Here is a 26,901-nt window from a genome sequence, read left to right on the forward strand (position 1 = left end):
GGAGAGATCCACACCATAACGAGATAAATGGACTGAAAAGTCAGTTCAGGAAAAAGAAAAGAGTGAAAAAATGCAAAAGCAAATATGAATGATAATTGTTTGAGCACTGCTCATCACTGCCTTTTTTCCCCACCCGACTTCAGTCAAATTGCTGACGTTTGACAAATTGGCCTATTCGGTACTAAAACAACATTGATTTTGTAAGTCCATTTATTCTTAAGCACGTTTGAAAGCCATGTGCCTGCAGCTTCTTCGGCAAGGGTGGCCAAAACATGACAAACTGGAATGTTTACACGCAGACAGTATCTGGGTTAAGGTCAAAATGAGCATTTTTGAAGAAGTGGGGATCACCGCTTTGGAGGAGTTACCCCCCCCAATTTCAATTTCCATTCATACTGTATGTGGCCGCTGTGCCGTACTTTGCCCGGGTCCGTATAGTCTCAAATACGCAGGCGTGTTGGACAAAGCAACCCTGTTTTTTGCATAACAATAAAGTCAAATTGACCCAACTTCCCGGCTCGGTCCAATTTTTAACACGGCCGTTTTATGGGTCTATTCGGGATCCGGTGCTCTGCAACGTCATACCGCTCGTAGGACCGGAGTTCCTTACCCCTGATTTCTACCATCGCATCTAAGAGTAAAAAAGCAAGAGTGAGGGAAGTGGGCATGAAGGAAGTGCAGCTGTGTGTGCACATTGCATGAAAGTAATCGAATAATTGGCTCCAAGAAGAAAAGCACAAAAAAAGACACTTGACCCATCAAAATTCCTCTGCCAAGAGTCCAGCCTAAAAATAAAAAAATCCAGGGTTATTCTCCAATCTCAACCTAGTGCACTCAGTTTCTTGCACATTTGCTGACCTTGAAGAATGCACACGATAAAACATTAGCAACAACATTCAGTGGGGATATTTGCTATGTGCCGTAAAGCAGCAGAACACTTAAATGCTTACACTCGACTCAGTCAGAGCTAGCTCGAGGCTCAAATTGTCAAGCTATTAGCGATATAGCGCTCCATGTTTATAGTCTCCACTCATTAGGGCGTCTGTTAGCCCTGGGCTCCTCTGTGCAGCTTTTCATCTTAAATAATTCAAGGCTGTTTTGTCCCCGACTCTTCAATGTGTAACCTTTCAAATGGTCAGAAAAGGCCGTTCACTTCAATGGCTTGAGCAGGACCACAATACCGGTAAAAAAAAAAAAAAAAAAAAAAAAATAATAATACTTTTTTTTTTTTTAATCTGAGACGCATTTAATGTCACATTAAAACGCTGATGCAGGGAGCGCCGACAAAGGAAGGAATCAGTGAATAAAAGTGTTATTGTCATCAAAAGATGTGAGAAAAAAGATGAGGATTAAGGATTATTATAAAAATCCTCATCCTTGACCATTCTCCAGACTTTCACTTCCTTAAGCAGTCTTCTTTCCAAAATAGCTTCTATTTCAAGGATGAGTTGCAGTAATACACAGTTTCAATCTTGCCCAAAAATATCATTTGTCTGGGGATACTACATATTTGTGTCTCTATTCTGGTCCGATACATTCATCTTCTTAGAACATTGCAGCTATCATAGGGTGGCAGTATATTTGACTCATTGAAAAATTCTGGAATGCCTAACAGAATGAGGAGAAGGTATTGACTGAAATCAGTCGTCGGCCCATTTACCTAATGAGCTTGTTCAACATCTTTAGCGCTCGGTGTGGCCGTTGGAAGCAACGCTTGATTGGGCACCTTTCATTCACGGCTGGGGCCAACTGACAGTGTTTTTCTGCAGAGAACTCTGCTCTCACAAACAAAAGTTGAAATAATAGGCGACAATTGATAGATTGTAACTACTGTCACCAAAATGGTACCTGAGAATAACAGCAGAAATTCCAGGAATAAGAAAAATGAAGCGAGAGAGAGAGAAAGAGAGAGAGAAACTGAAGGCAAGACAGACAAGTGCTAAACGGTGTGAATAATTGAGCCCGAGGTGGCAACTTGATGAACAAAAGAGTCATGGTGAAAGAAGGCACACCCTTGGCTTTGGATCTCCTGAAATAGCTCACGTTCTTATGAGGAAATAATTCACACAGCGATAGGCAAGTCTTACAGGAAGAGCAAAGACTCACTCAAGTTGTTAATTTGAGAAAATAAAAGAAAGAGAATTGTTTGGCCTTTAGGTATTCAAGGCTGCATGCTTCAAATGATCATTGTTTTGGACTCTCAAGTGGCACAACTGGTCTGATGGACTGGTCTGATGTGCTATCATGGGTGGAAGAAAAAAAAAAAAAAAAAAAAAAAAAAAAAAAAAACAACCCTCAGTATTGTGCCTACAGGCACAATAGGCAGGCAGGCAGGCAGGCAGGCAGGCAGGCAGGCAGGCAGGCAGGCAGGCAGGCAGGCAGGCAGGCAGGCAGGCAGGCAGGCAGGCAGGCAGGCAGGCAGGCAGGCAGGCAGGCAGGCAGGCAGGCAGGCAGGCAGGCAGGCAGGCAGGCAGGCAGGCAGGCAGGCAGGCAGGCAGGCAGGCAGGCAGGCAGGCAGGCAGGCAGGCACTCCAGAGACCCAACTGCTGTATTTGTAGTATACAAGCAATCAAAAAGTACATTTTCCACAATATGGCCTCTTTAACTTGACTGCCTTTTCTGATTAATAGTCAATGATGGAAACACTTGAGAGAGTACAAACGCAAACAAGTGATTTATGTTTCACACATGGTCAAGAAATGACTACGAGATAATGGGGATGTTCGAAGAAATCATTCCCTTTCAGAGTGGCAGGTCGAGTCGTGGCTAATTAATGCTATTCAGGCCAGCGTTTGTGGGAGACAAGCCATGTTCTGGTTATTACACACCTTCCTTCCTTCCTTCCTTCCTTCCTTCCTTCCTTCCTTCCTTCCTTCCTTCCTTCCTTCCTTCCTTCCTTCCTTCCTTCCTTCCTTCCTTCCTTCCTTCCTTCCTTCCTTCCTTCCTTCCTTCCTTCCTTCCTTCCTTCCCAGGCCCACAAAATGAGCACCTCAACACAGACAGCAATCATTGTCTCATGCTGTGTCTTCCTCACTCTCTCTTGGCTAGACGGGAAAATTGATGAGAATCATGAACATCAAATGGCCACTCTTACCACTGCACACATTTCCAAAACTCTCGAGTGGCGCTCATTATTTCAGTGTCATGTTTCTCCACCGTTGTAATAAATGGTGTCATTATTTTGGGACGGGTTAATAGCCATTCTGGGGAAATCTAGAGACCTAAGGGGAAAAGTGGGGTGTGTCCAGTACTACTAGCATCAATATCATTTCCAGAGGTTAATGATTTGAATGTGGGTGAGCAGGAGTATGGCAAGATCTGGAAGGTAGACTTCAGCAGTGGTTGGTTTGAGAGCAGAAGAGGTGGTTGGTGGCTACAATTGTCATTGATAAAACTTCTTTGAAATCTGTTTTATTTTTGAAAATGTTCAAATCCCTTTCCAACTTTGCGGACCACCTACAATAACGCCACAGACCACTAGAGGGTCGCAGACCACCGGTTGACAACCGCTGTTTTACGGTATTCCAATACAGTACATGAGATGTGTATTTATGAGATTTGTTTGAGGGCGGGGATGTGTGTGCAAGCGTCTAAGGAGAAATTAGGTCACGATGGAAAAAGATTTGGTGATGAAAGCAAAAACGGAGCTGTGACACTGCGCGGTGAATTCATCCGTTTGATTGTCACCCCACCACAAAAACCTGACGATGACGCTCAACAGAGTTATTGAATTCAAACATAAGATTTCCCAGCTCGTGTTAATAGGACAAATGTGATTGATTCGAAAAAAATCAAACGTAAATGTTAAGTAAAGTCACAGTTGTTGCATCTTTTCTTCCTATATGTTGCCCCCCAGCGCTGGGACAGCTGCTCGGTGATCTCGGAATTGTGTAGCAGTTCCTTTATTTGCTCCTCTATCTTCTTCCATCCATCTGGACAACATGGAGCTAGCTATATTGCAGCGCCAACTGTCTTATTGCCTTCAAGAAGTGCAAAGGCAACTGCGCCTCATTGATTCCTTTATTATTTGCCATTTTGTCAGGTCAGCTCTTTTTCTCCCTCTGATTTCAATTTCTGATTATTCTGCATCAGTCAGCTTTGATTTGATGAGGGAGCCGATGGAGTTATTGCTACCCTTATTCACAGTTATTGCGCTCTGCTGCGGCCGGCCCACCCGCTCTGGCTCAGGCTGCTGCACGCAGAGCAGCAAATAAAACCGCTGGAAGAGCCCACCAACATTTTGACACATCAGCACAAGTCAGGGAACAATAGAGCAAAACACATTGTGAATTTGTGCACCCACGTGCCGGATAATTTGCTTCATAATAAGACAAAATGAACAAATCACATGATTAAATACTTCCAAAATAATCATTTCATAACAACTACAATCCCTGCCATGTTACAAAATATGGAAGGAATTTTTTGCCCTCAGACCTGTGAACTTGTGCTTTGAATTCACACACTGTGATCTGAAATATTCCAACAATATCCAAACAAAAGAAGAACATTTGCCTTGAATACAAGACACGTTGACACAATGCAAATACAGAGAATGACCAGGTGAGCGGATATTATTACATCCTGGTAAATATGTCATCTCCCTTGGTGGAAAAGTCTCCCAACAGAGATGTTCGCCATTGTGAAGTATGCAGAAGTGGCTGAAGCGTATAAACATGGAATCAAATATACATATATATATATATATATATATATATATATATATATATATATATATATATATATATATATATATATATATATATATATATATATATATATATATATATATATATATATATATATATATATATATATATATATAGCTCAGGTGTTGCAACAAAACACCAAACAGGTTAAGTGACCGGGGAGGTGAGCATGGATTTAGTCTTTTTGCTAAGAAAAAAGCAAAAATATTTATATATTTCATATATTTAATATATGAAAAAAGTTTTCATATATATATATATATATATATATATATATATATATATATATATATATATATATATATATATATATATATATATATATATATATATATATATATATATATATATATACATATATATATATGCTGCCAGCCAGCCAGCCAGCCAGCCAGCCAGCCAGCCAGCCAGCCAGCCAGCCAGCCAGCCAGCCAGCCAGCCAGCCAGCCAGCCAGCCAGCCAGCCAGCCAGCCAGCCAGCCAGCCAGCCAGCCAGCCAGCCAGCCAGCCAGCCAGCCAGCCACATGTACTGTATTCATTGGAAGAACACACAAAGGCACACACGCTCACAGATGATAGATCTGAGCGCACTGACTGCAACTCCATTGGGTTCAATGGAGAGCTGTTTTTTTTTTTTTTCCATACCTGGGTCTACATAAATTAGCAGCACAGGGTTCCATGCCTTCTATCTTTGGGGGCCCTAGAGATCTGTTCCAGGGACCCACCCAGCCCCCTTCTTCTTGCTACCGAGCCACCCAGATCGCATCTGTCTCCGTTTTCATCAGCGCAGTATGAACAGAGCTACAGTCAGTCCAAAGACAAGAAAATAATCACAAATACTAGAATTACTTTGTGGCCAGACATACTGGAGAAGTTAAGTGCTGCCTTAAGGTCAAAAGAAGAAATAAACAAATAAATCAACCATGTCTATTTCATAAGGCTTGAATATAAACCAGTCAATATAATTATCTACCAGAATGATGAATAAAATCTGAAGCCAAGTCGGTTGGAGTTGTTTATTGATGAGTTAGAGCGTATCAGCCATTAATGGCCTTGTTAAACATTTTTAATTTTAATTTCCACTTTCAACCCCCCCCCCACCCACCTCCAAGTCCCGTACGATCTGTCGACTTTGTAAATAAGCTTTGCAAAATGTTTTTCCTCTTTATTAGCGCCTTACCGTTTCATGTGAAAATCAATATCGATTTATCTTTTGATGCCACAATTAATATGATTTGTTTTTTGTTTGCAATTTCAGGCTCTCCACTTTTGTTTTCAAGAGCATTGCGTCAACCCTTTACACACTTGACAACATTTGTGTGTATTGACTTGGGCGTCTAAAAATGAATCTCTTATTTAAAGCTCGCGTCCTCGTAGCTCCACTTCAGAAGCCAGCCGTTTCGTCAACAGCATTGCAACCAAAAACTCCCGTGACACACTTTTGGAGGAGCCACTTGTGAGATCAGTTGCTTTCATCAAGTGCCTTACTTTAAAGTCAAAGTGCTTCTAAAGAGGATTGCGTGATCAGAGAGCGCAAACTCCTGTCGATCTCGCGTGGCCCTGAGCACCCTGTCCGACAATTTCATTTCCCTGTCAGGCCCTGGGGCTCATCAGCAGACGAGACCGTCCCCACTTGAGTGAGATCTGACATTTTGATCACCAACATTCAACAACAAAAGGCTTCAAAGGTGCCGCTGTCTCTGCCAACTAGATCCACTTCGATCAAGCGCAAGTTCACAGTGTAGGGCGGTCTCGAATAAAGAGTTGAAAAAAAAATCCTGTTGGAAGTCTGAAATTTGATACAAATTTAGGATCCCATTAAAAAGGCTGGAAAAGCTTTCATCCAACTAAAAATGCAATCTTCTTTCAGCTTTGCATGAATATACAAACAGTTAGCCAGGCCTGAAAGTGCATTGCATAATGTCCTAAAGGGATGTATTGAAGCAGCACTATCGGTGGCATAGCAGATGTGCTCGTCCATCAACTGTGATTTCTTCGACAAACTACTGGGAAAGATATCACGGCATCATCACCCATCATCATCACTTTGTCTCACAGTTGCAAAATTCAAATATGGCCAACGGGGTTGATATTATGCCTGGGGGCGCAATAGCGCCATTTGACAAAAAGTCAAACAGCCTACAAAAAGAAGACATTGCTTTTTATTTCTAAACATAGGATATCACAAATATCATTGTATCCATCTATTGTTTTGTAGTCTGACAAGGTGGGTTTTTTCATATTTTAATTTGTATTATTTGAAACTGTCTGAGCAGATCACATCCACCAAATGTTTGTGCAGCTTTTCCATCTCTCCTCATTTTGCTGATTTTAAACTGATTCGCATGGCATTCATGCCACATTGGGTGAGGGTTATAGAGGTGTTTATGATCTATATCTAGGGTGATGTTTCCCACGTCACCAGCTGCGCTGTTATCTTACACCACGTCTCATGAGGTCTCCATAACACATCTGTTGCATAAACGTCAAACAATATCCATGGTGACTTTCCACACTTAGTTCCCAATCAAATATATCCTGCATCGGTTCACTGCAAAATGTGAAAACGTGCAGAAGGCTGCAAGACATAGTATGGAGTTACATTGATTTGAACATGAAGAAGCCCTGATGCTGAAAGAGCAAAAGCTTCCAGGATACGAGCTTATTAAAGCGCACGCATTGTTTGAACGCATTCTCTCGAGGCTCGGCTTTTCCTATTTTTTGATACAATCTCCGAACGCAATGGAAAACCTGTCCCCATCATTAGATGAGGCCGCACGCAGCTCCAGACGAGAAATAGATTTCACCAACCAGCACCAAAATTAGAACCATCACACTACGTATGAATTACAAGTGGTTCATGCTGTGGCCAAGCTTTTCCATCAACTTTACAGCGCGACATGTACAAATGGCAAATACGGCCAATAGGTGGTGCAAATCGGTAAACATCACCGTGTGGATCCACATGGAGGAAAGTATACTTTTGATCAGCAGCTCTGTGTGCTCCCTTTTCAAGAGACAAATATGGAATTACATTTGGTCAGTCTTGCCAAAGCACGATAGGTAAATTCTCCCTGGTCCAAGTTAGAGTCAATGTTGACGTTCTGTTAAACCCGCTCAAGATCAATAAAATCCAGACGGCAAGCCTTGTAAAATATGAAAGCTGCCACCTCACGACTTGGGGGAGAAAAGCACACCAGCGTCACCAAAATCAAATGCTCTGCACACAAAGCAAGCTTTCCACTTAAGCTTTCACCTTAAGAAAATTTTTGCTCTACTCCAAGCCTTTTCTACAGCGCTTAACATCTTCAGGGTCATCTTCAGGCTGAAAAGAACATATGCACTTCATATGTCTTTTCTAGTTAGCCTTGTCCTTTTCAATGAAGATACTAGATGGAAGTGGATATTCCAAGAAACATGCCATCATATAAGTCAATCAAAATGTCACTGGTCAGAGATGTCATTGAGATGACTGATTGTTATGATGTTGCTTTCTCCTGAAGCAGAGATTGCAATGTTCCAAGCGACTCTCTGTTCTCTCGGAGGCTAAATGCAGTCCAAGCCCTGAGGGCGCCGCATATACTGACTGAAGTGTGATATCAAAGCATTCGATGTGAAGCGCTGCAATGATTTTGCAGGGATCTTCGGTGCCCGTGGTTCGCGGCCACGGCACTCACTTACACATCCTTCTGGCAGAGCAGGGAGGGAATCACGCAAGTTCCCTGTGGGCAGCTTATGCGTCTGTGAGAGCCAAAAGCTTTCAAGGTAAAAGTTGCTCGTCTGGAGAAAACACGCGGAGGTGGGCTATGGAATCACGATGAATTGTGCTTCGGGGCGTTTCTTCCTGCTTCGACGGGTTGCCCACCAACCTGGCTGGATCATATCAGCCCATTTGTTCGTCTTTGTAAACACAACTTCTCCAAAGTTCCTTCGGTCGTAATCAGCATGCGAGCGCTGTAGTGCTTTTCCGGTGTGTCGACAAACAGGAACTAGAAGCGCAGAAGAACAAAATGGATCTTGTTAACTCGTTCGGTGCCATTGACGTCAAATATATTAAGTCCACCAAAATGATTCGTATGCGTTTATAAGAACAAAATCAAATGGCAAATTGGATTTGAACTTTGCGCAAGTGTTTAATTGACGCCTAACACATTTCCAGTCACGTGGCCAGCTGCCTTTGTTATCGCAGGGAAACGTTTTGACGTCATGAGTCTGAAGCTGCATAAGATTCATAGGTTAGTGAGATGGAGGAGAATGATGGCTTGTCTCAAATGGAGATGAGGCAGCGTTTCAGACCAACATTATTTAGGAGTGCAGCACAGCACCTAGCACGTGGTTTTTCTCATGGATTGTTCAACGTTGCAAAAATGTTTGTTAGACATTGCCAAGTAGTTTTCGTTGTTGCAAACAGTTTTATAGTCAGCATCGATTTTTGTTCAAACAGTTTGAGACCATTTGAATACTTGTAAAAGTCTTCCTGACGGTGTGCATGTAAATAAACATGCACTCCAGGTGAAAAAGAACAGTTTGAGCACGAGGACCCATTTCATTGCTGTGTTGCTGTTGTGTGCTTGGAATGAGCAAGATGAGTTCAGTTTTGCAATGTGCGCACCACCCGACGAACAAGCGCAAATGGTGTGTGTGTGTGTGTGTGTGTGTGTGTGTGTGTGTGTGTGTGTGTGTGTGTGTGTGTATATGACAAAAAGCAAACAAAACTCCATTGACCAAATGGATTTGATGAATAATGCAATAGAATTCCTTTGTGCCATGACACATGACATCATAATGCTCAACACAATGGCACTGATAGAGGTGGGAGGGAACAAGCACCCGCATTAACAATCATCAGTCACTATTGAATATGTTTTCATCTCTTGCTTCGGAGTGCAAACTCGAATGTGCAAGGACACAGTTGGCGTCGGAATGCACTCGTTCAAACGCAGACATGAGCGCATGCTGTGCCATATATAATTGGCATCATTATTTGCATTAGAAGAGCAAATGAGGGGAGCCGGGCTTGGGAGACTTCACTAAGAGTAATATGTACACGTCTCAGCATAGCGGGAGGTGCAAAAGGAGGAAGAAGATGTTCACAAAAATGGGATGAGATGATGAAGAAAGAGCGAGAAGTCACGTGCCAAGTAAGGAGTGAAATCAACGCACAGCACAGCACAGCAGAATAGAACAGGAAGAAGTTGGATGGAGAAAATACAAGAGCTGCTTTCACTTTATGACACACAGAGAAAGACAAAAATAGCAAATTGGCTTTTGAATGGACTAAATGATCAGAGTCAAAGCATGACCATTGCTTGGTACATTTCCATTGATTGCATGCTTGTCATCAGATATGTATGTATCTAGTATGAAATCTTCATTCACCCTGAGATGCCTACACTTTTCCAAGAGTGGGCTACAAAAAGATGTAGTCAACAAATGAATGATTTCATGTTGGCCATGTCTTTTGCTCCCGCTGCTTCCATTAGCTTCTACAATGGATGGGGAAAACAAGTTTGGATTTATGAACAGCACATATATCATGAGGTATAAATATGTACTGTGGCTTGTTGTTGTAAAAAATGACCTTCAAGGTGGTCAAACTGCTGGCTGCGATTAGATTCAATATATACCTGACGGTCAGAGTTGATAAAAATCAAAGGTGTTGAGGGTTAAATCCTATAAGTAGTGCTTGGGGTTATTTTTGACCTTGTGTATGGAAAAGTACAACACAAAAATTGATATCCTTTAAAGGGGCGCTGTAAAAAATGTGGACTTTTTAATGTTCAGTCATTTAAAGACCCACTATTATTTTCGATAATATGCACACAAAAAAATAAAAAAATCAACAAAACTAAGGATGGCTCACTCAGAGAGACATTGTAAGAAATTGACAGCTCATTTAAGATGAACTTGGTTGTTTCATTTCACACCTGGTTCAGCCACGACGGGCCGCAATTGACGTTGTATTCAAGCGATTAAAACGTCTCTTTTTCCTATGTCCCTTTTAACTCACTCACAGCCAACCCAGTTAATGAGTTAGGTTTAAGCCAGAAGAATACACCGCTGGGTGGCACACATTTAAGCATGTCCACACACACGGCGGACTCGGCGGACACGGGTAAGTCCCAGGATGGCGCTCGCCAGCTGTTTGAAAAGTGTCTTCAGAGAGCACTTTGTAACCTCTGGCACCGACCATACGAGCTTCACCTGGTCCCGTCACAGTCAATTCGAATGGCCATTAATCATGCCTCACGCAAATGCGGGTGGGCGCTCGGTAGCTAGGTAGGTGGAGCGCCAAACCTCTCCTTGCCAGTCGCTTTGACTGTTTCATTTTCAAAGTGGACCCTGAATTTGTCTTTTCGACACAATGTCCCCATCTTCTTTCAATGATTTTCCCGTATTGTAATTTTATCCACAACTGCTTGGCACTAAAATGTGCTTTTGAGGCTTTGAAACTGGCCTCATTCAGATCACAGCAGCGTTTAGGCAGCCGCTGTTAAAACAGAGTGGCAAGCAATTGCGCCTGCTTCAAAGCCTTGATTGATATGATAGGCCTGAATGTCAGTTTGGATGCTTTCTGGAAAAAAACAACAAAAAAACAAGATGTGGACATTGACGCAGCAATCAAATAGACTGTATGTATATCAAACAGCAATGTTGTTTACATTGGTAATGAAATGAAATACTGAAGACAAATCGATGAGAAATGTTCCTGTCTGCTGATGATGCGAGAAAAGCGACCGCAACTGTGTGACTTTCTACCATCTGGGTCCTTGGTGCCCAGGGGCACAACCTAGAGTAAATGTCAATGTTTTCATCCCCCCCCCCCCCCCCTTTCATTGATCCCACACTGGGCTGTTTAAACGGCAAGCAGACCCCATGTGCCCTTTATGAAATCGATGCATTCCTCTGCCTACCTCATAAAAGTCCAAAATGGAAATCAGTCTCTCTCTCTCTCTCTCTCTCTCTCTCTCTCTCTCTCTCTCTCTCTCTCTCTCTCTCTCTCTCTCTCTCTCTCTCTCTCTCTCTCTCTCTCTCTCTCACTCTCTCTCTCGCGCGCTCCCTCCCACTCCACTCCACTCCACTCCACACACACTCACACACACACAGTTGTCTTTAAATGGAGCATGATGTTCCTCCAACAAATTCTAAAATGTGAATGTATCAGTATCTCTTCAACTAAAACAATGGTACATTGAAATTTTGTCAAATAACACGGATTGAGCCGTTTGCCGTTGAGATGGGGCGTCCATTATCACTGTGCCGCGGCACTGATGGATCCGATGGCTCAATTGTAAAGTTGCGTAATATTTCTTAGCTGTTTCCATGGAACTGCCTCTTCTTGATTACAGTCTTCGAAAATGTCACTCACATTCTTCATGCCCTCGGATTGCCTTGCCTTTTCCACTCTCCTTATTTGGTCGGAGCTGAATTTCTTCGAGCGTATTGAGGGGAAATGGCTTGTCGCTTTCCCAGCCACCAAATTGAGGGAGGAATTACATGCGTTAAATACGTCCATCGCTGGTCTCATGTCTGGTAAGCAGCTCTTGAGGAGCCCCCAGAGAAAGATGGAACTTTCACAGACAACTGGAGAATTCAAGCGCTCCTCTCAAGCATGCATTCCACGCTGGCAACGTTTGGGTGCCTCCAGATCAGTGAGTATCAGTGGTCATGCTTAATGAGATGACATAAGGAAGCCGCAATCCCTGCGGACGTGTAGCGCTTGATGAAACTTCATTCATTTACTTGTCCTTTCCTCCACTAATTAAGAGCATAATTAACCACTGGCTTAAAGCTATTTAGCCTTTACACATGCCAAGAAGGGACTGAATAAATGATGAATGTTACTGATGCCGACTGCATGAATGCGCATCCGTTTCCTCGGATGGCTTTGGCATAAACACATAATTTCCGTTGAATAGCAAAGTTGAGCTAGTATATGCTTATTTAACCCAAGTCTTACTTTTTGTTTTTTTTCTTCAATCATAAAAACCAAACACATGGAGCATTCTTTAAGTTGTTGAAAATTAAAAGATGAAATAAGTGTGTTCATTTTGTTTCACTAAGACACTCAAGATACAACGAGGCGGGACTTTGATGAATTCAGCCATTTCCGTTTAAACTGACAGTCATTAGCATATTCTGTCCCACATTGTACCGAGACGGCGCCACGGAGGGAGGCATATAAAATGACAAAAGGATCTTATATTTCTCAAAAGCCCATTAGGTAATTGGGACTGGTCGTTGGGGAGTATCTCTGACATTCCTGTTTCAGATGTAATAAATTTAATGGTGGTGCTCATGCCATAATTAGAGTCACTCAGCCTTCCCCGTTGATAGTGACGGCAACTATAATTCAAGCCGACACCTTATTGACCCTTGAAGATAAGTACCCTGAAGTATGGAGGAGTGAATGCCCCCTTTTAAACCCTCGGTATCAAGTTCGATACACTTGCAGCCGTACGGGCCTTAATCGTAGCAAAGAAAAGCACAGGCCGGAAAGGTCCAATTGTCGGAATGACAAAGGACGCCGCTCGCACGGTAAGGTGATCAGAGAACAAAGATATAAGCGTTGCTTAACTCATTCGCCGCTATCCCAGTTGATACGTATCTTTCACGCATTCAACCGTCAATGGCATTGAATGAGTTAAGGTCAAGAAACTAAAGAAAAAGCGTTTTTCCTTTCCAAAATGGCCTTAAATATTCAGCATCAGTGGAGTCAAAGGAAAGGAGTAACTCTTATACATAAAGGGACTCATTTTAGTGCCCGAAGCAGAGATAAATTCCCTCAATGGACATGTAAGGGTCATATTACCTTAACATCCCTCAGTAATGAAGCATGAAACTCAGCAAATGGACACGCACGCACGCACGCACGCACACGCCCCATTCTACTAAAGAGGTGTCGGGTAATTACAGCAGCAGCAGCAGCACCTTTCCCAGGCTTCCCCTGCCGCTTGAATGCAATACAAATATCCAGAAGATGTAGATTATACATACATACATGGGACATTTTCTCGAGGCCATGGCACCGCTAATAGCTCCACTTGAATAGACACCCAGTTAAGCAATGAGAATATCCCTTCTTTTTTCATCTCCTCCTGAAATATTTTCTCTCTATCTTCCTCCCTAACCTGCAGCTGTTGAGTCCAGGCAGTCAAGGTGATCTTGTCTCGGGCCAATTAGCTCCCCCCCTGCCTTTCCTCGACTCGCAACGGAAAACAGTCAGGGAGAAAAGCAATGGTTTTACTCTCTAAACATGGCTGGCATAAGGACACAAATCAATAGACACTTGTGTAATTCACTTTGCGGTAGATAACCAGAGGGTAGGAGCTAGGGGGAATTCATGAGTCTTTGACCAATGAGATAAGGAGCACAGAGTCTCATCAGAACATTGCTGACAGTCCTTGGAAAGCAGATCTAGATCTGAATGGATGGATGGGGCTGTACACTACTGAATTACTCAAATGACTTTAAAATATGAAACATATTTACTAGAACTAAATGCTGTATATATAATAGATAAAATAGCAATAAAAAAAAAAAAAAAAATATATATATATATATATATATATATATATATATATATATATATATATATATATATATATATATATATATATATATATATACACATATATATATACATACACACAGACCCACACACACGCTCAGTGAAAAGACGACTTGAGTTCATTAGTAAGCAAGTAATACGCAAGCAAGAATAATCTGCTGTCTAATATTCCACAGCATGCATGGGTAGATTTGTGAGAACAGAATGAGGTTATGGAGTAAGGGGGAGTCAGAGTGCTGAGTATGATGGATGTTCTCACCCACTGGAGGACTTCTATATTTCAAGAAATAATCCTAGCATCTCCTGCACCTACGACTGGCCGGCTGCTGTGGCACGAAAGCAGCAATCGAGTGGATCGGACAATATTTTGGGACTTCGCGAGTCATCGACACCAAGTCGCAGATTGTCTGTCTGTCATTGAATCCATTTAGGCTTATACCAATTTTAAGAAAGTAGATCCAATCTATCAACATGAGAATAAAACGAAGAATTGAAAGGTTTACCGATTCTTTCGATTATTATTAGCTATCCATGATTTGGATTGTCCTCATCACAGTGCCTCCTTCGAAATGTAGACTGCTCATTGACTTTTTTTGTTCTGTGGTCATGCACATTTTTTTGGGAATCAAACCCGAGTCTGCTGGTCCACTGGTTTACAAACGTACTATACAAACCCGCGCACACAGACACAAACACACGTGCACACACACACAGACACACGCACACACGCGCGCATACACACGCACACACACACTCACACTCACACACTCTTTTCTGAGGCAGGAAGGCTGAAGAAAACAAAAACAAATGGCATAGTCTGGCAGGAGCGCAGATGTCATCTATCAGTGCGACAACAAATCCTCCACTCTGTGTTTGATACAATATTTATCCTCGTGTCATAGCTTTTACGTATTTATTTACATAGCTGTTTTATTGATGCGTGTGTTTAGCAAAGACGGTCGTGTGATAGATGGCTGGATCGGTGGAAGGAGCTGATTTGGTGATTTAAGGCCCAATTCGGGCCACTAAAATTGCTTCCTGCCAGAGTAATACATCAGGGGGAATTAAAAGGTGATTGCAGTGTGTGTGTGTGTGTGTGCGTGTAAGTGTGTGTTTGTGTGCGTGCGTGCGAGCGTGCGTGCGCGCGCGCGTGCGTGCGTGCGCGCGTGTTTGTTTGGGATGGCGGGCGAGTGGATGACTGAATGTGTTCTTTGTATTGTTGGGGGCAATGACAAAGAAAGACAAATGAGTTGCTTGACGGCGCCATGGTAACCGGCCGGCACAGACAGAACTGATGGCTTTGCTTAGGATGTCGACTGAAAAAGGAAAATGGCAAAAAGCATATCACTCATTGACCTCATTCAGCTTGCCAGTAGGACGACCGTATGCAACACGGGAATCTTTTTATTTCGAGAAGGGGAAAAGGAAATGAAGAGGAAAAAGACAATATTCAACTTTATTATATTAATATCATACTCAAATAAGTTGACTGTAAGAGGACTCTAGTAATAATATCACTCGATTTAAAGTTGGAAAAAGTCCTCCAAATAATGACTTCAGTAAAAGCAACTAAATAGTCAGTAAAAAAAAAAAAAAATCTCAGGTATTCATTTTATATATATTTTTTTTTTTAATTCAAAGCAATGTCAAATTGTCTAAATAATAAAAGAAGGATGTGAAAGTTGAGAACAAAAACACAAGAAGATACACAGCAAGTTGATTTCCAGGGACATCACAACTACAAAATATTGTCAGACCGCTGTCAGAAGATGTACGACAGGTCTCGGAAATCTTTAGCCATGACAATATGGGGCAAATGAATTTATAATTCATGTTTGACGGTGTCTGTTTAATATTTCAGGCATAATTAATAGGCAGGGACACGGCTTCCCCTAAGCAGAGGAAATCACACTCAGCGTCAACAAAAGATAAATGAGGCACCACGTCCTTGCCCAGCTCGTGGGCCACACGCGTAGATTCCACACGAGGATTGATGAGACTTGGGATGTAGTCAAAGAGCAAAAAATGGGCAAATACACATTTGTGAGTGATGCGCAATGGTACACGTTTGAAATAAGACCAGGCAGCTAAGTCCCTATTACATTCAAAACCGACTCTGTGGAATATGAATTCACAAGCCGGCGAGCATCACATAATACACACACAGCTATGTATAGTGTACGTTCTCCGCCTGACATGCAAAATGCGGCTCCGCCAGGGAAACTTGATTAAGTGCCCACACAGTGCCTCTACTCTATCAATGTGTGTGGTGCTGGCAAATTATCAGGGGATTAGGAATAAAGAATGGTCCTGCAGCACATGTCGCTTGCTCCAAATAAACCACAATCAGTAACAGAAATACGTACTTCCTGCACCTTCCACCTGTTCCAAAGTATTTTTCGTCATTTTCAGATGACTGAAGGATTTATCTTTTGTTTAGTGATTGATTTCCATTGCTTCATTAGCTAATGATTTGAAAGCATCACTGTAAGATGTGGTCTGTTTGTGTATTTAGCACGCTTTCCAATGGCAGCAGTTACGTACAGGAAGACGAAGAATACACCAGAACTACCATGGCGTCGAGAAAAATACAGAAGAAAATATAACCGGTTCATGAAGCAAATTTGAAGCTTCATATCCTATACATACTGTATATACATACATAAAAGAGTGTGTGAGAGGACATTTCCCAAAGACCAGCAAATAAAAGGAACACCTACTAACCTCACCTTTCTACCTATTTTTCACCACTTCCCGCTTTGTATTTAACCTTTCCGTCCGGGATCACAGCATGGAATGAAGCTATTACTCAAACACGACAAAGTCATCTTCAATTACTGCACGGGGTTATTGGCTGTACAGTAAATGGAACAATTATCTCAAGTGCTACAGTGGCAGATGTGAGCAGAGCCTATTTTAGTGCTGTGTGCACCCAGTGTGGTGACAGCTGCATGCAGAATGGGCGCTCGGGAACAGCTAGGCCGTGAGAAGAGCTACAGAGCTGTTTGAGGGGCCAATAAATGCCCTTCGGTCTATTTCCATTTTTCTCCTCTTGACCAACAACAGATTCATTGTCCTCACACCTCAGTCAGTTTACATTTCAAATAGCTCTTTACATTATTCTTATTCCGTTACTTGTATCGTTGCTGCATTTACATGGTGCTAAAATAGACACTACCCATGCTGATCTGATGGCTAATGGAAACCAAAATCAAAATAATACATGATCAAACACATCATCAAAATGCATTTTTATGCCGTGGGAAAAATGATTTTTGAAGAGTTACATAAAGCAAAATAACTTTTACTTCCAGTCAACCCCCTAGTATGCATACGCCAACATTGCAAGTATGATTCTACTCGAGGTCTCTCCTGAAAAGTTGCAATTCTATTATGGTCGCACAATCAATTAAAAGATCCGCATGTGTCTGAAGTGTCTTCACCCTTTCTAGTCGTCACTTTGTCTCATTGGTGTCAACCCCCCTGACACCGTTTTCTCTCCAAGTTCCCACCTTGTGTTTCATTGCGCAGTGGTGCCAATTAGTTTATTAGCGGGGAGGGAAGAATGACTTTACACAGCCGATAACTTTCTACGTATTTGAAGAAGATACGGCAGGCACATTGTACTGTATTATACCTTTACGATCGAATTGAAGGAAAAAAAAAAAAAAAAAAAAAAAAAAAAAAAAGGATCACTCGCGGATGTTCAGAATGTGCAAAAACTCTGATCCGACCACGCCTCGTTTTTACTTGAAAAATCTGCTGCAAGTTGAGGTGCGGCGTTTACACACTTGACTGGGTTTGCACAACGCCCACCAGAGGAAAGGGCTCAGGAGGGATGACGGCAGCAAGCTTAGCTGTATTTAGCACTGGTTACTAAGGGACCAAACAGAAAGTAGCTTGGTGCCTTTTTCCATTGGTTTGGACGGTGGAAAATGCCAAAGCACAACCATATGGATTTTTAAGTTGCGCCAGAAAGCCCAAGTGTACCAAGTGTGGTGTGAAAGAGCCTTAGGGTTGAAACAAAGCAGACTCTTATTTTCATCAAGTGATTGATATTGTCCTCTTAGTCGACACATTGATCCTCAAGGACGTCTTGAAAGGTGTGGAAATATTATGGCGGCGAGGGAGGGCGACAGATAAATCGATCCATTTTCCCCACAGAGTGTATAGGTTTGATCCTGCATTAGACACGCGGCTACTGACACAATCATAGAGAGTAGTGGTATAATGCATCACCCCATAGACATGGCACGGAGGTCTCAATTGCTTTGGTGGCATTCTTTCAATCAAGATGCGCACACACACACTAATGCAAGGACACACAAGTAGGAAAGACACCAGACGAAAAAACACCCGTCTGTCCTCACTGTCCTTGGATGGTGGAGTTCATCATCAGATGCATGAGAAAACCTCAACAATCATTTGTGATGTTTTTCAACCTTATCATTGGGCCATATGATTTATTTTGCCTTTTATTCACTGAAGCCAATTGCTTGTTATATTGCTCTTTTACTTGACGCTTTTATCCAGCCATAAAATTGTAATTGCTAATGATCACGCATCATTACCATTGTTGCAAGTTCAATAATAAGAATGGCTTCCGGGGAAAAGGACCCACACCTCACTTGCCTCTTTAAAACATCATTGCAGAATTTCCCAAAGAGACTTTTTCAAAGCAAACTCCACCCATCTAACCGCAAAAATAGGTAAAAGTTGGATGGATGGATGGATGGATGGATGGATGGATGGATGGATGGATGGATGGATTGGACGGACGGAGAAGAGAACCTTGCTCATTTTTTCGTAGATCATCTGAAAGGTGTTTGGTCGGGTCAGCCTTTGCCCGTTGGAGAGGCTAACAAAGCATAAAGACAAACCTGAGTAGGCCCAATAGGTCTCTTCGGTGGCGGCTCTCCGCAGTCGCGTCTCAGAGGCTGTACGGAGGTCTTGGACAGGGGCGCAGGACTTAGCTTGGTTTCCTGTCAGCACTGCGGGACAGAAGAACAACAGCGACACCAAGGTTAGCAATTTCATGTCAGAAGACAACATCGTACGAAAACAGCAACTGTTGATCGCAACAGAAATGCAGAGTTGGTGGAGAGATATGAGTCTCTAAATTGCTTTTCAGACCACAGGATTCAAGTCTGGGTTGCGTTGTTGTTGTGTCGGACGTTGGGTAACCCTAACCCGTATTCCCACTTCATGGTCATGCTCCACTCGAGGGATGGTTTTGATCAGGTGATGAGTGATGACAGCTGGCAATTCCGCCAAAGAGTTCAACCTTTGTGTTCATCAAAATCTTCCTGGTTCAGGTGCCATGTGTCGCACTAAGGAATGTTTTCCATCTGGCCCCTCAACCATACAAGCCAAACTGGTGGTGTGCTTGTCCTTCTGGAAGATTTTTATCTGGAGCCTTCCCCAAATTTGTGCCCTGAGACTATCCTGTCAATCACTTTGACTTCATGTGTGGTTTGCGCTCCGACAACGTCTTGATAAACTGTCCATGTAAAGTATGGCGGACATTGATGAGAAATATGGAATCGATGAGGAGTCCGAGGTACAAAGCGCCATGTTATTGGAGTGGGTCCATCTGGAAATATTGCTGCTGGCCAGTCATTCTGTGTTTAAGCCAAAGTGGGAGCCGTCGGTGCCACGTTTGTCGATGGAGCCGCTCCAGCTGGAGGTATTGCTGCCGGTGAGTTATTCAGCGCTGAGCCTGAGGTGTGAACCACGCCAGTTGGGGCGACATTAGCCGATGGACTCGGTCCAGCAGGGACAGCTGCTAAGCCGGTACCGTCGATACCGCCGCAAAAGGGGATCAACCCGGCCGGGGAGGGAACAAGAATCACAGGCAGCATCGACTAAAATGTAAATGCGCATGCTTGCGGCTGACTGGAAGCTGAAACAGAAATTGGCGCTGGGAGCTACTTTTGGGATAATTGGGAAAATGGAGAGAGAACTGAGCTTTAATTGGAAAATAATCACACTGCCAAGAACAAAATGTATGACAAGCATATGGTTGCAGATGGACATAGCCACCATAAGGAAAGCAGTAGCCAAGGAAAATGCTGCACATGAAATTGTCAGCACAATGTAAAGAATAGAAACAAGCAACAAGATGGCGGCGCGTGCACACGCAGCGGCCTCTCTCCGTCCCTGCCGATCGGTGTTTTTGTTCATTTAATGAGTGTTTGTCAGACAGTTTTATGTGTTTGTCTGATCGCACCACGTAGCGCTACGAGTACGGCAGGCAGGTTCTGCTCGACGTCGGCGAAAGCGAGTTTTGCGGCGTTTCGGACTTTGATGCGGGGACATTAAAGTCACTGGGACTACAATGCCTGCATCATCGCTGGACTCGTCTGCTACTCCTTCCCCGGACCAGCAGCGTCGGAAGCGGTGTGCGAGGAGGCAGAAGAGGGGGAAGCGCGGAGGCGTCCGGGCCAGGCTAGCGGCGTGCCCAACTCGCCCGGCCGTGCCTTCCATTCTTCTGGCGACTGTCCGGTCGCTGGACACCGGACTCTGCTGTGCTACTGGAGCGGCTGGCGTGCTGTCGAGCGGACCGGGCACTTATTACTTCTTCGTTGCTCTTGTCTGTTCGTTTTTACTCTTTGTGCTACTTGGTGCGAGTGTTGTGTACTGTCTAGTCACCGTGGGACGGTGGGGAACGTAATTTCGATCTCTTTGTGTGCCTGGCATGTGGAGAAATTGACAATAAAGCGGACTTTGACTTTGAGAAACAATATGATTCCGCTGACGCTTTTTCTCAAAGAAGCACTGTTAAAAGTGAAAAGGAGCACCTTTTCACCTTTGGACTTTTCGGGTCAGATGTCATTGTGACTCGTCTTCAAATGCTGACTGGGCTTTGTTTTTGAATTCATCAATTAATTCGCTGGTGTTTTAATCTACAAGGTGGACTGGTGACGGCTTGTGAACATGCCCCGAGTGCCCTTATTCTTATAAGAATAGAGCAGTAACTGTTTGAGGGGGGATTTTGTGTGAGAACAATGTTTTTCGGCCAGTGAGGATGTTAGTTGGTCCTTTGTGCTTCACTGGCTGTCCATCACAGCAATGCAGAGAGATCACTACACCCAGTATGACTTCATGTTTTCTGGAGCATCAGCCAAGGGTAGGCAAAGTCGCATACACACACGCACACACATTCTATGAAGCCAACAGCGAAGGTCATCATCTCTGATGCAGAAACTCTTGGCGTCAAATGCATGCAGGGGAGGCTAAAAAACACAGGCAAGAAAAATGCCTGCAACACAAGTTTAAAAAGCGACTTAAAATACCCTCAGAGTTAGCTATGACAACACCTTGTGCCTTATTTGCCCTTCATCCTCACCTTCCTCTAGCACATTGATTGCATATGGACAGGCTGGCTGGCGGGCTGGCTGCAAAAAGATGCCACTCACAGGCTCCGCCCCCCGTCCCCCCCCATGAACACACACATGCTTGGTTAATTAATAGCTTGTGCTCAGTGAGACAAGGTCATGCTGCCAAGGGACTACAAACAATGGCATGAAACTGACACCTCCTGTAGGACACAAGACAGGAGCTGTTAATACGCACGTCTGTTTTCCCATCACAGTGAAAGCTGTCATGTCCCCACCTTCATCCACATTGCTTTTCACATGCTTGCCCAGTAACAAAATAAAACAAAAAAACTATGGATGGATGGTTGAATTTTTAAGACATTTCTGGATGTGTTTACATGCTATCTTTTTGGGGGAGAAAATTAAAGGCTTTTAAGTGCGGAAAATACGATCCGGTATGTGTGCAGTGACATGCGCCATCGACAATAAACAGGGAACGTTTTTATTTGGCAAAAGTGATTTGTTCCCATGAAAAATGAAATGGAAAAAAATTCCAAGATCATCTTGTGAATGTTCGAAGAAAGGAAAGCGGAATGAGACCTAATCTTTGTGGTTTCTCTCTCCTCTAAGTAGGCTTGAAGGTCAGTGAATATGAAAGAAGCCATCACAGATGTCGGTCTGTACAATCGCTAGACACAAAACATCTGCTGCTCTGTCATGCACTTTTTGAAATGGTCCATTTCTCCCAATCATCCACCATGTGACATTTCCCTTTTCACTTATGCATGATTGTCCTGCAGGTTTTTCACTCAATGGCGTCAAGTCCTGGAAAATGTCAGCAAAAATGCTCACTTTTCGGTGGCGACCTTGATGAAGGTCAGCTCTTATCACGTCAATATCCCGAAGAGACTACTATCATCGTGAACAGTGTAGGACGGAAAAAAGAATCCCCCCAACTTTTGGGACATCCTACCTACGTACCTTCAACCTTTTGGGCAAACATTTAAGGCCTGAGGTGTTAGCCAGAGAAGCCAAAAGGTTGAAGAGAGTGAAGAACACATTGAACTGCTTTGGAGGTAAAAAAAAAAGATTGATTGATTGATTGATTGATTGATTGATTGATTGATTGATTGATTGATTGATTGATTGATTGATTGATTGATTGATTGATTGATTGATTGATTGGTTGGTTGATTGGTTGGTTGATTGATTGACAGACCACATACAGTTTGTGTGAAAAGGTTTAATGGAAAATTAAACATCTGCAATAAAGTAATCAAAGTGTTCATGAAGGAAGGGAAAATACTATCCCATCACACACTTTAATCCTCAACATTCACTCAGTCTGTGTTACGCACGCATCATGTAATTCACTTCATGAATTTCACAAATGTGACCATTCTTAAGTATGTAGTATAAACAAAGAGAAGTCTCTAATATGATTCCCAGGGACTCAATGCAATGAAAGCTTTACGCGATGGGGAGGCGTATCGAATGGCTCTGGGTGCTTGGCTTACGAGCGAGTCGATTCTGGCGTCTTGCTCAGTTATCTTTATTACTCCATATTGATTACCAAGAGTGCAAGTGTCTTCTTGCTGAGTCTCATAGAAAGCTTCATAGACAATCGAGTGTCTTGAAATGTCTGGAGATGCCTTCCAAAGTATTTCTTTGCAGGAGATTGAGGCCACGCCTCTCCTCTGCGCTTTTCCTTCACAAAATGTCGACTGCATTTCAGGAAGCATTTCACCTCATCAATGACAGTAACTAAATGAAGGAATACATCCTTCCTTGACATGGCGTTTTTATTTCTTATAATAAATACTAGACGATTGCGTCGTGTCTATTTCGGTCCATGACAGAAATGAAATCTAGCCAACCCTACCTCAACATCAGATCTCACAAACAAACAACTCTTAATAGCACATTCCAATAAAGCGTTCCCGTTAGTGGTGCAGCTCGATTATTGAAGCAGCCAATTGTTATTTTCTAATGGAGTCTGTTCTTACTCGGAAGTTGAGAGGGAATCAATATGCACAGGCTTGCCCGCAGGAATCTTGCATGCTACTTCTCAAACTCAGCACATATCTATACATACTTTGTGACTTTCGAGTCCGATCCATTTTGCGGGATAATCTGGTCTTCCAAAACTAGTTGCCGTTATTTTTCAAAATGGACCCATTTATTACTTTTTTTTTTTTTTTTGCGTGGTTAGTACACAGTCCTACGGGACCCCCTTGAAGGAAAACTTGTGGCATGGTCATTTCACATACCTCCTCTAAGTGTCTGGCTGTTGGTTTGTACATTAGTGCTTTCCTTCTTTTTTTTTTTTTGAATCAACTCCCCATTTTTCATCGAGTTTCACTTATGCCAAAAATTGATCCAACACGTCAAGTTTATTTATAAAGCCCTTTATCATAGAGAGGTCTGAAAAAGCTTGACAAATATTAACGACATCCCCTGATCTTAATCTGAACATGACAGACTTCAGCTTCTTACAGCCCTTCCTTCCTTCCGTCAGCAGGACTTCAAATGACAATAAGCATATGAAATAAGGTTGAGCTGGAAGTACGGACAACCAACGGCCAAGGCAAGATGGGATGACGGAAGTAAGTGAGCGCAGCTGCCTCGCTGGGATGAAGGAGAAAAAGCCAACTCTGATTGGAGTGGAGAGAGGAGTGTGCAATATGGACTCCCTATTGATTCCTCTATACATTTATACAGCCAAGACATCTGGCCTGTAAGTACATCCTCAAAATGATTGATTTTTATCAGCAGAGAAGGACAAAAATTGAGTCGAGCTGGGAATGCTAAGCAAAATACACCAGACGAAGAATATCTGAAAGCGTGGTTTCCAAATTCATTGTCAAGAGAAAGAGTGTCACCTCGATTGACTCCGCCTCCCATGAGTGCTTGCATCGCTGACGCTAGTGATAGCATTGGACAGAGTTCATTTGCACAGCTATGGAAAATGCACCACTGACGTGGGGAAAAGCTTCAGATAACGTCAACAGAAGGTTTGACGGGTTCGATACGACACTTGGAGAAGTCCCGGTCAGAATCGCTTGAAAAAGTGGGCACAAACGAAGAACAGGTTGCCAACCACCAGGGCCGCAAGCTGTCAACGCTCTGACAAGTGAATACCATCCTGAAACATTGATTCGTTAACTCTCGGGAGTTGACGTTTCGCAAGCCCTGATAGTGATCGATCAGGCGCACGGATCCCGACGGCTACTGCCATCAGACGGAGCCAAGCTCCAGAGCCAAGCTCCAGAGCTAAGTTTCTCTGCTACCAGGAGAATGTCTCAAGAGGGGGCCCAACAGCTGGAAGTTGAAAACATACATACTTCTCCTCTTCATCCTGCGACAGCTCGAGGGAGTTTAAGATGACACACAGTCTCCTCTTTCCAGCAAAGGTCAGATGATGGTCAGCTTTAGAAAAGTGACCAGCCGTGATTAGTTGTGACCTAAGACCTGGCAACTGCGATGTTATTTTCAGTCGACAGCAAGTTGTAAAATGATCGATACCTGAGATGGACAAAACAGGTGGATTTTTTTTTTCTTTTTTTTTTTTTTTTGTTTCATTCATATTCCACAAACAAAACACAGTTTTCTGCCTACTGAGTACATTTTGGTCTGGAATTTGTTCCCCACTTAGTCTCTTTTTGTACAGGACCACCATACGGTAATCAAATCTTTTCATTTGTATGGCATCGAAGAAAAACACGTCGGCAATTATATGCACAGCCCATTTAAAATTCAAGTCCAGGATGAAACCTTTGCATATGAAATAGTCACATCCAGGAAATTTGAGCAAAAGATACGGGCTGAACCTTTCTCAGTTATCGTGAACATACGTACATGATGATTTTACGTAGCTGGGTCATTCCCCAGCGTATGTGTCATAGACAGAGAATGCAGATAAGACGAGAGAGAAAATTGCTTCAAGTTAACTCTCCAAGAAATGGCTCCTATCTGGGCAGCACACGCCATACCTTCTTTCTCTTCATAGAATCCACCCAGAATTCTATTTCCAGGTGTTCCACAATTTGAGGGTTAGGTACCCTTGGATGAGGACACAGTGGTGCATTCCCATGATGGAGATTGGATTGGATGGCTACCTCAGACCTGAGATGAGATTTCCTTGGGCAAATGTGTCTTTTCTGCTCCAACGTGGTACAAAAGGATGTGAGAGGAAATTTGGACATAATGTGTACCCTTGTGATCTTTACACTCCTATATGTCAAGTCCTTCAAGTTGGTGACTTGGATAAAAGAAAAAAAACCTCAGATGTTTGGCACTAAAATATTCCATCAGTGTCATTTGATAGAGGTGCTGTTATTTTAGCAATGGCAGTTTTGCTTCAAATCTGACCTGAACATTTATTTCCCTTGGCTGTGCAGGCCTCTATGTTGTATGTGTCTCTATGTGATGCAGTCATCATCCCAACGCTCCCCATACACTAATTGACCTATTAGTTTTGTCATTAGTCATTGGGGAAGGTCCAACAGCTCTAACTGCTGCAACGGCAGCGGCAGCCCGTAACCAAGAGACTGATTTACTATCTGGCTGACTGCTCCACTGGAGATGGCGGCCGAAGCAGCCACGCCATTAGCAGGCGAAAACAATTGCGGATGCACGTTCCCCCTAATGACACACAATCGGACTATTACTCATCCAAGTGCTGGCCTGCTGTCTTCACTGTGGTGACTTTGACTAGTCCTTGCCTCCTCCGTTCTGGTCATATTTGCATTTGATATTTCTATATCATTGATATACAGTGGCTAGTCGCAGACACCCACCACAAGCAAATGAAATAAATTGTGCATGCTTGACATCAGTTGTAGGTATTGATCACACATCACATGATACTTGATAGTTATGACGCAGGTAACGGATGAGTTGGAGAACAGCAGTGCGGCAAGATGAAAGCAGGACAAAAGGCAAAGATGGAGACTGAAGGAGTATCATTAACTAGAGTGGAGTGACCGGCGGCGGCGGCAGTGTAAAGAATGAAGTGCTAAATGCCCCGACTGTATCATTTCTGTGGCTTTTTGGAACTTTTTTAATGCACTTGGAAATGAAACTTTAAGGGGACATGTAATGGAAAGTTGCCTTTTTAATTATTTGTAAAAGACATAATTGGGTCTCTGCTGTGCCTACTTACTCATCAAGTGTGAAATTAAACAACCAATTAAATCTTTGCTTAGATGCCTATTTCTGGAAATGCGTTCCAGACACATTCGCAGAAATAAGCCGGAGTTTACGTAACATGACTCCAGGACGACTTTCTTTGACTGGGAAGT

General features: G+C 43.0%; 1 protein-coding gene across 1 annotated transcript in view; it reads right to left on the reverse strand.

Annotated features, from left to right (window-relative positions):
• LOC147048666 (receptor-type tyrosine-protein phosphatase gamma-like) overlaps positions 1 to 26,901 on the reverse strand; it is a 66,135-nt gene that overhangs the window by 27,503 nt on the left and 11,731 nt on the right. Inside the window, exon 2 of the mRNA XM_085923075.1 lies at positions 19,160 to 19,270. Within this exon, the coding sequence (XP_085779201.1) occupies positions 19,160 to 19,270 (111 nt within the window). The remainder of the gene's footprint in view (positions 1 to 19,159; positions 19,271 to 26,901) is intronic.

The sequence above is a fragment of the Syngnathus leptorhynchus genome, chromosome 11 (assembly GCF_054491065.1).
Source record: "Syngnathus leptorhynchus isolate UIUO chromosome 11, UIUO_Slep, whole genome shotgun sequence".
Lineage (NCBI taxonomy): Eukaryota > Metazoa > Chordata > Actinopteri > Syngnathiformes > Syngnathidae > Syngnathus > Syngnathus leptorhynchus.